A 14,479-nucleotide genomic window follows, 5' to 3' on the forward strand; every position below is an offset into this window, starting at 1 on the left:
TATATATATATATATATATCAAAAATTTAAACAAGAGTTTTGACGCTAATATCCATTTATATTAAAGTTTATTACCTATGTCAACATTTCTGTATAAGGTGTTGACAGGTTAGCTGTGAACATAGACATCGCATGTGACAGGTGCACTGGAATAGCTGGAGATGGGAATTCCCACAAAATGACATTCCATTAAATGTTTGGAAGGATTGTTATAAATAGTTTGAAATAAACTTTAATATAAATGGATATTAGCATCAAAACTCTTATTTAAATTTTTGATATATAACCAAGGAGATCGATCCATAATGAGTCTACTATAGACCGTTGTGGACGAATTTTTGCTATTTTGGTAACAATTACATGTTTTATCTCACCAATACATTGTGGAGATATCATTATATGAACACACACACACACACACATAAATTGAAGCATGGTGCAGCTCTTTGGTTCATCATCTCCAGTCAAACCATCTAACGCATACCAACATGGAAAATGGACGTTAAATGATGATGATGATAAATATATAATAATAATAATAATGATCCTTTCTATTATAGGCACAAAGCCTGAAATTTGGGGGCAGGGGATAGTCGATTATATTGATCCCCAGTACTCAACAGGTACTTAATTTATCAACCCCAAAAGGATGAAAGGTAAAGTCGACCTCGGCGCAATTTGAACTCAGAACATAAAAACAGGTGAAATACTGCTAAGCATTTCGTCCAGTATGCCAACAATTCTGCCAGCAGCAAGCTGGCAGAATTATTAGCACACAATAATAATAATAATTATTATTATTATTATTAGGCAGTGAGCTGGCAGAATTGCTGGGATGATGGGCAAAATGCATTGTGACATTTCTTCAGTCTTTACATTCTGAGTTCAAATTCTGCTGAGGTTGACTTTGCCTTTCATCTTTTATGGGTTAATAAAGTAGGTTCCTATTGAAGACTGGGGTTGATGTTATCAACTTACTCTCTACCCCGAAATTACTGGCCGTGTGCCAAAATTTGTAACCATTATTATTATTATTATTATTATTATTAATATTCATTGTTTAACGTCCATGTTCCATGCTAGCAAGGGTTGGACGATTTGACTGAGGACTGGCGAACCAGATGGCTGCACCAGGCTCCAATATGATTTGGCAGAGTTTCTACAGCTGGTTGCCCTTCCTAACGCAAATCACTCCAAGAGCGTAGTGGGTGCTTTTACATGCTACCGGCACAAGGGCCAGTCAGGCAGTACTGGCAACGAGCACGCTCAAGTGGTGTTCTTTACGTGCCACCTGAACAGGAGCCAGTCCAGTGGCACTGGCAACGACCTTTCTCAAATATTTTTTCACTTGCCACTGGCACAAGTGCCAGTAAGGCGATGCTGGTAACGATCACGTTCGAATGGTGCTTTTTACGTGCCACTGGCACGGAAGCCAGTCGGCTGCTCTGGCAGCATATTATTATTATTTTGCTTAGGCATAGCAATACTAAAAACTGGGTGTTAGAACTCATACTTCAGAATGAAGTTTCAGTTGAGTACAGAGCAGTAATAAGAAATTAGCATGACAAAAGAATAAGAAATTATGTCATGCACTTCATTAGCATACAGCCGTTTCTACAATTAGATGCAATGCACTCATAATTGAATGTTTGTGTATTAATTACCCTACAGCTTCCTTTGTCATTTTAATTTCTTATGCAGGCCGTCATTGACTTACGACCTAGCCAACTTATGAGTGATCAACGTTGCGACGATTGGTGCGCCAGTTCCCGGTAGTAATAATAAATAGTTCGGTTGAAATCTAATGGGATTAATTTCTTAGAAATTAACCTGTCTACAGATAATGTCAGCTAACAAACGCTTCCCATAGGTTTGGTTATCGATCACCACTGTGGTTATCCTGATTGTTGGATGAATATTCCTGTCACAGAGACATTGAAGCAACCTCGTATTTGTTTATAAGATGAATGCTTGAGACTTCAGAATTTTTGACTATCACCAGTATAACAGTACAATACAGAATGCCGTGTGTGACTTTTACCTGAGAATGTACCTTAAGAGTGTAAAAGGCCAACTTGTGACCAACTGACTTTAAGTCGATTTGATTATTCTATCAAATGTAATACTCATGAATTCATGTGGTTTTGAATTAAACAAGCATTATCTTGTTGCTTTGAGATTTTGATGATGTGATTGCTTATTTTTAGAATGACATTATAGGATAGATGGGAGAGGCCAGATCTGGCCAGTTAGGGCATAAAACATGTAGAATAATTCGATCAGATATGGCCAGCTTAAATGTTAATGGGTTAACAAGGTTGGTGTCTGGGTCACTAGCAAGGGTGTATGTATGTATGGGAGGGTGATACTTTACAGTGACCCCTAAAATGAACTGCAAACATAGACCTTTGAATCTAAAAATGTATATTATCAGTAGATGAGGTGAAACAAGCATGGGAGATGCTTTGCCCCATACAGAAGCTGCAAAAGCTACACAGAAGTTTTGAAAACTCTTCTAAAGCCATCATGTTGCCAGAAATATGTTTGTATCATCAGCAGGTATCTCAGGGTCACAAGCGTTTCACCCTTTAGCCTGTACACTTCACCTGACTGGGGCAGCGAGGATGGAACTAGTTTTCACCAACGGAAGGATTCCATTTGCAATCCCTTATCAACCATAACCACCATGTGTTAGTTTCAGTTGCCTATCTCCTTGATGGATTTCTTTAGTTGTCAGGGCTCGGGGCTGTCTTCTGTAGGAAATAGCACACTGATCTAGCTGGAAATCCATGGCAACTGATTTCAATGGAAAATGAAGCTGCATGTTATCCCTTGACAAGAGCCTCATCAACTAATAAGTTTTGATATTTATTTTCTTTATTGGTGGGAAATATCAAATCTGCCCTCCCAGAGAACTGTAAGTTTGACCATGATGAGAACAGGAACATGTCTGGTAAGAGTGATGTTACTACTATCTCCTCATTTATTTAATATAAAATACCCATTTTATATGAGGGTATTTTATATGGGGGTGCTAGATTCCCTTGTTAGAAAATATAAAGACACAGATCGTGTTGTATAACCAGCTGGAGACGATGTCTCCTGGGGCTAAATTACAGCAACATTCGTCCTAAATCAGGACTGCCATGTTATGTTGGCAAACAATCTTTACTCCAAAATACCCATTGTTTGAAACCAAAGTTCATCAAGGTAAGATACTTTCATAAAACATTTGTAAACAGTGCAATGTCTGTTTGACCTTCTTCATAAAACAGTTTTTCTTAACTTGAATCGAAAAACACACAAGTTATGAAAAGCAATTCACGATTATAAATTTTAGGTTACTGTTAACCCAACATAATAGAATTACAAAGAAGAAAGTCTTGTCTACACAATGGCTTTATAAGTTACATGAAAAAAATACATTTGGTGGACTTTAACCTGGATGTTTCAATTTCTGAGAGTATCAACAATGATGGAGAGTAAATAGCAACAGTAAAGGCTTCCAGAAATAGAATCAAGTGAAAAACTTTTTTGTTTATTTCTAATCAAGTCTTCCATACAATAATGGCAGACATGAATCGCTTCGAAAACCATAAGGAAAGGAAAACTAAAGACAAACTAAATTAAATTAGAAAGCTTTTGCCATAAATATAGCAATGGGCAATTAGCAAGCTATATTGTACAATATAATACTGACAAATAATTCACTTTTTATATGATGTTTAATCAAAACTTAAGTAACTTTAACTGTATATAATATTCCATCAAGATTCTCCTTCATTTTTTTTACCCATACAAAGAACGAATGCATTAGTCTATCAGGAGTCCTACCCAATATATATATATATATATATATATATATATATATTGGAAGGTTTGGAGGTGATGTACAGGAATTATATATTAGAAATAATAATCAGGTACTCAGACGTCTGGATGGTTGTACGTTTACAAAGTTTTATTCATATGTTACATGTTTTATAAATTAGCGCTTTCACCTAGTCTTGTAGGGTTTTCAAATTTTGATTTCACCTTGAGAGGTGTATATATATATATATATGTACACATATATAAAATTCATAATGTTTATACACACACACATATATAAGTGAAGGTGCATGGCCTAGTGGTTAGAGTGTTGCACTCCCAATCACTACATTGTCCCTCTCAGTGCTTGCACCCTGATCTACAAAACACTTTTAACCAACCTCCACTGCCTCCAGCCTGGTGGCCTTCTGCCTACTGTGATGCCAATCATGCTGTAAGTTCTGCAGAGGGACTGACCTGCAAGGCCTCAGCTTCCCACTTCAATGGGATCCCACCGTGCTTACCAGCCATTACTTTGACAGCTCTCCACCAGCTCAGTGTATTTCCACCTCTTGCACCCGATGCAATTTTCTCAGGGAGGAAAAGCACACTCTAAGATGTAGAGCAGTTAATATTACAGTGGAGTAGAACAGTTTATGGGGTTGCCCCATAAACCAGCCTACCCCACTATAATATATATATATAAATAAATGAAAATGGCAGGCAGATGTGACTGAGATGTAAATATAAGTTTTAAGATTGAAAACAAGGAAACACAGAGGAGGCAATTGCAGAGAATGAAAGCTGTAGAGAAAGAACATTTTTTTAATTAAAATATATTAAAATTGGAATTTTCAAGATTTCTTTATCGTTCAAATAGATGTTTAGAGCTTTGGCTACACACACACACACACGTTTGGTAATTGATCTGGACAACAATAATGCAAGGCTCAAGAGCAATTTAGTATTGCTGATGACAAAGAGACCACTATAGTGCTGGAGCCATGAAAAATACACCCAGTACATTCTGTAAAGCGGTTATTGTTAGGAGTAACACTATCCATAAAAATCATGCCAAAAATGAGATACTAGAAGACACCGTGTTCCTCCAACAATTTTGTTGAAGTGTTCTACCCATGTCAGTATGGAAAGTTGATATAAAATTATCATAAGAAGTGTGTGTGTGTGTGTGTGTTGCATTATGGTTGACTTAAGTACCAACAGTATACAGGTTTGGCTGTGAGGTTAAGAAGCTTGCTTCCCAACCATAAGGTCAACGGTTCAGTCCCATTGTGTAGCATCTTGGGTATCTTCTACTATAACTTTGCACTGACCAAAGCCTTGTGAGGCAGAAAGGGGTCTGGCGTCGATTTGTTGAACTAAAAACCTTCAAAATGGTGCCCCAACATGGCCGCAATCCAATGACAAACCAGTAAAAGGAGAAAAATACGGTAAAAGATATAAACGAATCCCTGTAGCATAAATATGTGGTCCCCGTACAAGAGTTAGAAACCATCACAGACAGCAACACCATTATCATCGCAACCCAATGCAGTATTACGTTATGTTCTTCAGCAAAACATCTCTTTTTCTTCTGGGCTTCATGCCAATTCCTCACACAAAACCAATACTGCTTATTTCGTTTTTTGGTCACCCTTCACTAACATGCATCACGTTGCAAATTACTGGTTAATGTTTACTTTTACAACCAGCCACCAAAACAAAACAAAAACAGGAAACAAGTGTAATAGATGTGAAAAAAAAATGTGTATTAAACGAATATGAAAACAAAAATTTGCGCCAACGAACAGGGGGATGGGGAGAGGACTTTCGGAAAATTCACACGATCCGATTTTTTCTCTCATAACTTTTAGGAAAAAGGATAACTTTTAATGAAATTTCATATAAATACCTTTCAAACGGCATAGATTACGATTATAAAGAAATTTGTGGAGAAAATCTTTTTCGAGGGGGTGGGGAGAGGACTTTCGGAAAATTCACACGATCCGATTTATTCCCTCATAACTTTTAGGAAAAAGGATAACTTTTAATGAAATTTCATACAAATACCTTTCAAACAGCATAGATTACGATTACAAAGAAATTAGTGGGGAAATTTTTTTTCCGAGGAGGTGGAGAGAAGAATTTGGAAGAGAAAGAAATTCATAAAGTATTTTTTTTTTTGCTTGAGTGTAATGGAAAGAAGTTTGAAATTCCTTTATTTTTCGTTGATCAAAAGGTTTTTTTAAAAGATCCCAACGTGCTAAAAACAACAGCTAAATCACCCTTAACTTTTTTTCCATAGTGAAAACATATTCAACACCATATTTATGAATTTGTTTCTCTCACCATGATACATTTTCCTAAAAGTTATGAGGGGAAAAAATCGGATCTTGTGTATTTTCCGATAGTTCTCTCCACACCCCATCCCCGGCTCGTTGGCGCATATTTTTGTTTCATATTCGTTTAATACAATTTTTTAAATACCTATTACACTTGTTTGGTTTTATTTTTTGTTTTTGTTTTAGTAGCCAGGTGTTAAAGTAAACATTAACCCAGATAACTATTTGAATAAAACATAAATAAAAGCATAATTGAGGTTGTTCCCACAGTAAGCTTCCTGTATTCTTCATACATCTAACAGTACACAGAACCGTCTAAAGGCGCAGACGCACTTGGCAGCTACACGGGAGTTTCACGAGTTGAAGGAATCCAATTATGATCTATGTATAGATATTATAGGACCCACGGGCCTTTAATGCTGCCAAGATAGCCTTGGCACTACTTCCTTAAAAATGAAAGGAAAAGAAAAAAAGCAGGGTGTGATCTGAAAACGATTTAGGTCGAACTATTTACGTCAAGTCATTCTGCGTGGTTCGAGAAATTATAGATTGGTGGCACAATCGTTAGAGTCGGAAACAAGAAACAATGCTTGCAGCATTAAGCGGCGGTACTTTCCGTTCTAAGATCAAATGATGGAAGTCAAGTATTTGGGATCGATATAATGTGCATGTAAAGAATCATAGATATGGATGGAATTATAATGAATTATATATAATAAGAGGCCATCATGGGCGGAATGTGTCAGTAGAGGAAACTCCTGACAAAGCGAATCTGCGGCTGAGTTTCAATTCCCGAATTGAGCTATCTTCGCTTCATTTATGTTGTATACATTAATTACTCACGCAAACAGACGCGCGCGCGCGCGGGAGTATGGGAGTGAAATTTGCAGGGGCGGGGGGTCGGAGTGCAAACCCAGGCATAACCTAGGATGTTCAAAACATTTTCATTTCCCCCGAAAATTTTAGCGGGTGCAAGCGCACCCTACTGCACCTGAGTTTATGATACGTCTATGTATGCGAGTATGTATGTATGCATGTATGTACGTATGTATGCATGCGAGTATGTATGTATGCATGTATGTGTGTGTGTGTGTGTGTATACAAACTGGTAATTAGCCATTTATAGGCCTCCGTCTGTATGTTACAAAAACAGTTGTTAAACAACATAAATACAGTGTTTTTATTTAGTAGCGAGCCAACCCTCATCTAACAGATATACGATCGATTACGTTCTAATAGTGATATAACGTATAAGCTTTGGGTCAGACTCGAACAAGTAGATCAATAATCGAAATGAAACACTCATGACAAGTGTACATATGTTGTGGTTTAACTTCAGGTCAGATTTGATCAAACATCGCCCATTTGATATCATCTTGTCTTTTACATTTGTTTCTAGGATTGTATTATTCAATGTGGTTTTCATGGGTTTCAAAAGTTAAGGTGTAATTTGAAGGGGTCTCGGTGGCAGTTGATGCTGTTATTTTTAACAACTTCGTCACACCAACGTGGAGGTATTTAATTACCTCTGTATGCAGCAGAAAATGTAGTAACCTAGTAAGACATATGTTATGACATACATCGAATGTACGGGCTTACTATACATTTATACACACATTTGTGTGTGTTCACACATACACTTATGAACATCGCAGCTACATAATAAACCAATTAATATATACATAGATAGATAGATAGATAGATAGATGTACATATTAGAGATCGAGACGTTGACACAAGGTATAATATATACAAGCGCCCACACAAACTGTGATAGATGGAAAGAAAGCTGGTGCACAGCATGTCATGATGGTGCTCCTACGACTTCGTGGGCACTTGAGGCCCCATTATTACACACACACACATATATATATACATATGTATATGTATACAGACATTATATACATGTATGTGTGTATTCTAGTCAAATATTATTTCTACATGTGTCTATATAACATACACATACAACATAACGTCTGTAACGCTCTACATTTAGTCAACGACGGAATCTCAACATGGTCACTGGGTCTGTCAAAATTAACAACCACATTTCCCGCAAATCACATCCCTACTATTTTAGATAGGACTAGTCTGGCTACTACCGTCCTACATACCCAAGAAGATAGAATGTTTACGGCTAGAATGTCATAGATCGTAGGATCGCTCGTTCAGTGCCGACCTGGCGCTAAACAACATGTTCTTCATTCAGCTAACAAGAAAACCTCTATATGGGTGTTCGAACTGCTAAAATAGCATACAAAATCACCATATATTACATCTTACACTGTTAGATATACCGTATCTGATAAAATAAGTAAATAAAAGGCGGCTGGTTACAACTGAAACGTTTCTGATCATAAGTCCACTGGTATCGCGGTTGGCGTAGAGTGAAACAACACCACGTTCTCTAGAACATACGTCTACATGATATATGTATATCTGTGTTTGATAAACATCTGCTGGGTCTTGTGTTATATACATGTCGTGTAAGTGAATGTGTATAAATATAAACCTGTGTGTATATGTTATATATATATATATGTGCGCATACGTTATCAATGTCTATCTCTATATGTACATCAATAATTACATGTTTATAAATATATAATATAGATCTCTGTATAAACGTTATGTAACTTAATATAATCTTTATCAAAACACACATATATATTATATATACACACATATTTGTGGAACTCATCTACGTGTGTGTGTGTGTATACATTATACACACATTCATGATTTATGTTATATAACAAAAGTACAGACCTACTTTAATAACATCAAAATGCAAACAGGACAAATCAACAAGACATATTTTATACGTGTAACAGTTGATCTTTTACATATGTAAGAGACCCTTAATGGAAATAATCTGTAACTTAAACGAAAGGTCGCACATTTTAGGGAAGAAAATGATTTAATCGGTGCTTGTTTTATCGATCTCGGTGGAATGAGAGGCAAAATTAACCCCAACAAGATTTCAATTAAATACCAGAGTGTATTTTATATGAAATTCAACGATTTCCACCCTAATAATTGCAATAATGTTTCATGACACAGGAACAAGACCTTACATTTTGGTAAGGAATTGATGCTGTATATTTAATTGGCACCGCGTTACTTGACAGGTACTCGTTTTATTAACCCCACCCAGAGAGATGAAAGGTTACAGAAACAGACAGAATTTTAATAAATACGAGATATATTTCGTCAGACGTACAAGATTCCACACCCGCCCATTAAATAATAGTAATATTGTTGATACAATGGTATCAATAAGTTATAGTAATAATAATCAACAATGATGATTTTTTTACCGCGGGAGTAAAGAGACACAAAATAGTAGAGGGGCTTTACACTGAACCGAGGGATGGAACACACACACACACACACACAAAAACGAACGTTTTTAGTAATAATAATTAAGAGAAGAATTAAGTCAATCAATCAAATCAAGTTAAAAGATCTATAATTGTAAGTAATTGTAAGAAGAATTAAGTAATTTTCAGTACTTACCTTCTCATAACGAGCTATTTGTTCCGGAGTTGAAGGCATTTTTGCTTGTTACTTATGTTTTTCGTAATATTCTAATATATATATAGAACGGTTCGATAGTTTTTTGTTTTCTTTTATCAACTGAAGTTCAAAACCACAAGACTTGAAGGTTTGTGTCTAGCTGGGTCAGTAGTAAAGAAAAGAACAAGGAAAAGAAAAAAAGTGAAAATCAAAGGAGGAGGACACAACAAACGAAACGACCAGGACAAGACGACAGTTCCTGCACACAAGCTAGAAAGAACAGGGGTAAACAGTCGGGTAGGTTTAGCGCTATTATATACCCTCTTTCAAACAAGGACTGACAAATCGCTGAGCAGTTAGCACACGAATCAAGGCCGCAGCCACCGCTCTTTTTCCTTCTCTCTCTTAGCTCTTGTTTTTCACCCCCCACTACTTTCTAGTAATATTCGGCTCCAGTTAGTATAACTGATGAGATACAAATGTAGAACAGCTCCGGTTGGTTGCTCGGTTAGAAGTGTGGGTTTTCGATTTATAAAGTTTCGTGTTTTGTTTGTTATTTATTCTGTTCGTTTTTAAAGAGGCGCAGTATTTGTTACGATGACGATAACGATGATGTTAGCCTATAGAGAGAGAGATACTGGTGATAGTAGTAGTAGTAGTAGTAATGATAACGGTACGGTGAGAGATGTCTTTTACTCTTGCATATCTCCCTGTCTCTTTCTCCCTCCCTCTCTTTATCACTCACTCATGTACTTATATCACTTTCCTTCTGTCGCTCACTCACACACTCTGATTTGCAACATACTACGTTCTATCTTTTACATTTCTATTCTCTCTCTCTCTTTCAATACATACATACATATCTATACATTAATATATATAATATAGATAGATTGATAAATAGATAGGTGGCTCTATAGTAAGAAGTTTGCTTCTCAATCACATGGTCCTAGGTTCAGTTCCACTGTGTAGCACTTTGCACAAGTGTCTTCTACTATAGCCTCAGGCTGGCCAAAGCTTTGTGAGTGGATTTGGTAGACAGAAGCTGAAAGAAGCCTGTTGTATATGTGTGTACGAGTCTGTGTTTTTCTCCCACCACTGCTTGACAACTGGTGTTGGTGTATTGACATACCCGTAAATTAGCAGTTCAGCAAAAGGGACCGATTGAATAAGTACCAGGTTTTTAAAAAAACAATAATAGGTATTGGGGTCAATTCATCTGACCAAAATTCTTCAATGTAGTGCCCCAGCATGACCTCAGTCTAATAACTAAAACAAAGAAAAAAGATAGAGAGATAGACAAACAGATAGTAGGTAGATAGATAGATAGACTAGATTAGGAGACATAGACCAATCGTTTACATTTTTCTTGCTACTCTGCTTTCACTATCATATTTCAACCTTCACCTTCACCATCATCATCTGTCTACCACGAAAGATAAGAATAAATGTCTCCACAGCCAAGGGGAAGAAAGGTAGAGTGAAGATGCAAAGGTAGCTATTTTGCAGGAGAACTTGATAATATTAACTCACTGAAAGATGAAACAACTTTCTGGATTGAACTGCTGTTCTATTACAGACAAACAGGTGTTGTTTGTCAGACAATACTGACATTCTGTACCAGAATATTTTTGTGGTCATTCAACCTGCTAGGAATAGCAGCCAATTTTCCATTAAATCATACCCTGTCATTTTAAACCTTTGGAGTGTGATTAAATTTCATGGTCATTCCCATAATATTAACTATCCACCAAAAATTAGAATTGATATTTTCTGCTTCTGCAATTCAATTTTTCAGTATTTCCTGTAGGAAATACAGTTTTCAAAATCCATCACTAAAACTATTTGATTCTTGCTCTGCAAAGATATATTTGATGAAATATGTGAAAAAAAAAAAAAAAAATTAAGAAAATCTGAATTATTAAAGATATATTTAATTGGGTTGTAAGTAATAAAGAACATTAGATTACTGTTTATAATACGACTGAAGGCATCTTGCTTTCTGATTTCAAATCCTGGCAGCATTCTATATTATTATCAAATCTTGGCTCAAAAAAGTGATGGTCTTTGGTAGAATCTTTGGAGCATCAGATAAAATGCAATGTGGTATTTATTCCAACTCTTTATGTTTTAAGTTTATGTTATTGGCACCAAAGCAAAGTTCGAATTTGAGATATAAAGATCCAAAAACAGAAATGGCAAGACTACTCACCTAATGCTTTAACAATTCTGTATTAAGATCTTTTATCTTTTACTTGTTTCAGTCTTTTGACTGTGACCATGCTGGAGTACTAACTTGAAGGGTTTTTAGTCAAACAAATTGACTCCAAGGCTTATTTTTTTCAAAGCTTAGTGCTTAGTCCATCAGTCTCTTTTGCTGAACTGCTAGGTTGTGGGGACATAAACACATGAGGAATTTTACATTATGTATTTGTCCAACTAATACAAAATATAAAATTTCTCATCTCAGAAATATAGAATTGTATTATCCAATCAATATGGAGCCAACATAAAATATCAATGAAGGTTTATAAACCTTAAAAATTCATTCTGACACTACAGGCACAGTGTAGTGGATAAAGGCTCTGGTTAATGCAGTGCAGTCACCTAAGGATTTTGAGTTCAATCCCAGGCAAGGCACTAAGGTGAATCACAACGCACCTGAAGAAAACTGGAGAGTACAACAACCAAAATGGGGGCACCAAACCAACTAGGACATAATGCTTAAAAAATTATGGTAATTCCCTATCCCAGACTGTTTCCTTATTTATCAACTTCTGGTGTTGGATTTGGTAGAATTTGTAAGAGAGTTGGCGTGACTGTTGTGGTTAAGAAGTTTGCTTCCTGACCATATGGTTTCAGGTTCAGTCCTACTGCATAGCACCTTGAGAAAGCGTCTTCAGTGATAGTTCTGGTGTGTGTGTGTTTTACTATCTCCTGGCTTTCATATCACATGATAGTTGTCAGTGAGTGTCATTATCATACAAGCAGTGTTATTTATTTCCAATCTCTCATGAAAACATGTCTGGTCATGGAAAAAAATATAACCTTACTTAGAAACAAATGAGGGTTAGGAACAAGAAGTGCATCCATCTGTAGAAAATCCACCTCAACAAATTCTGTCCAACTAATGCAAGTATGGAAAAGTGGATGCTAAAATGATGATTATGAATTGTGTATCTTGGACTACATTATTCAATTTATCCTTCCTTTGTTAAGATAGATGGTAATGTTTAACTTAAATCTGCCTTGGCTGTGTAGACTATTGAATAAAAATTGCTCCAGCTGTGAGTTGTTCTTGGATTAAGACCCACAGAGGCCCTTAAAAAATGTTGGTGCCCTCATATATATGTAATTCAAAACAATAATAGACTATAAAGTAAATTTTTATTTTTCAAAATGAAAAATGTTTATTTTTGTCTACTTCCACTTTATTTATATTTGGATATTTTTGTCTTATGTTTTTTAATTGCAAAATCTTTGAGCAAATTCTCAAAATTAATCTAACATAACACATCTGATTCTATACTTAGCAGAGATAAAACATCCCGAATATTATTTTAGCAAGTTTAAAGTGATTTCTTTTGTGCCATAAACTATTTAGCATTTCTGTGATGCCCGCTTCCCTTGATGCTCCAAGCATGTGTTTATTTGGTTGAATGGTTAATCCAGTGCTGGCCATGACTATCCTGTCATCTTCTTAAGAATTGTGTGTCTTTTTCTTAAACTGTAGGACTCTTAAGGTCAATTACCTAGTTTCTATGATGTATAAGTGACCAAGATCACAGCATTCCCTTTGAATGGGACACCAGTCTGATGCAGGGTTCAAGGCCAGCGATTTTGAGGGGAAGGGGACAAGTCAGTTAAGTTGCTTCCAGTACTTGATTGGTACATTATGCTATCAACCCTGAAGGGATGAAAGGTAAAGTTGGCCTCAGTGAGATTTGAATTCAGAATGTAAAGAGTTGAAATAAATACTGCTAAACATTTTGTCCAATGTGCAAATGATTCTGCCAGCTTGCTGCCTGTTGTGTATCTAGGACTACATTATAGACCCTGAAAGGATGAAAGGCAAAATCAACCTTGGCAGGATTTGAACTAACTGCCTTGATGATGATGATAATTCTTTCTAATATAGGCACAAGGCTTGAAATTTCGGGGTAAAGAGGGAACCGGTTACATGAAACCCAGTGCTCAATTAATAGTAGCTTTGTTAACCTCGAAAGGATGAAAAACAAAGTTGACCTCAGCAGAATTTGAACTCAAAACAAAGAGTCAGAAGAAATGTCACTAAGCATTTTGTTCAATATGCTAATGATTCAGCCAGCTTGACGTATATAATGTATCTAGGACTACACTGTCCAGCTTGTTCCTGTTTTTATTTAAAATGATATAGTGTCATTTGGTTGCTGTTTCTAGCACAACCATGTAAAGATTCTGGTAGTGGTTGCAAGAGAGGAAGGAAGGAAGGAACAATGTGGAAGTCGGTCTGAATGTGACAATTGCTACCTCACTGCAATTATCATTGGTTGAATGACCAAACAAGAGACTTTTCTCTTGCTGGTTCGACAACTGTACAAGACGTTGGTTAATTAAATCACAAACATTGCACAGGGAACATTTATAACTTTCTAGCAGTCGACTAATTTCTTGTAGCTTAACAACGTTGTCTTGTTGCTCACACGAAAAATTGTAGGCCAATCGAGGATCTAATTACAGATTTAATTAAAAGACAGTTGACAATAGGAGGAGTGGAGGAAGGGTGGCTGGTGTGGTGTTGTTATTAACAACAGATGGTTGGGTGGGTT

At 36.3% G+C, this 14,479-nt stretch overlaps 1 protein-coding gene across 1 annotated transcript in view; it reads right to left on the minus strand.

Moving 5' to 3' along the window:
- Window positions 1-10,304, minus strand: part of LOC106877604 (hexokinase-2) — a 49,618-nt gene extending 39,314 nt beyond the window's left edge. Inside the window, exon 1 of the mRNA XM_014926549.2 lies at window positions 9,672-10,304. Coding sequence (XP_014782035.1) covers window positions 9,672-9,710 — 39 coding nt within the window. The 5' untranslated portion in view covers window positions 9,711-10,304. The remainder of the gene's footprint in view (window positions 1-9,671) is intronic.
- Between the last annotated feature and the right edge of the window lie 4,175 nt (window positions 10,305-14,479).

The sequence above is a fragment of the Octopus bimaculoides genome, chromosome 22 (assembly GCF_001194135.2).
Source record: "Octopus bimaculoides isolate UCB-OBI-ISO-001 chromosome 22, ASM119413v2, whole genome shotgun sequence".
NCBI classification, from domain to species: domain Eukaryota; kingdom Metazoa; phylum Mollusca; class Cephalopoda; order Octopoda; family Octopodidae; genus Octopus; species Octopus bimaculoides.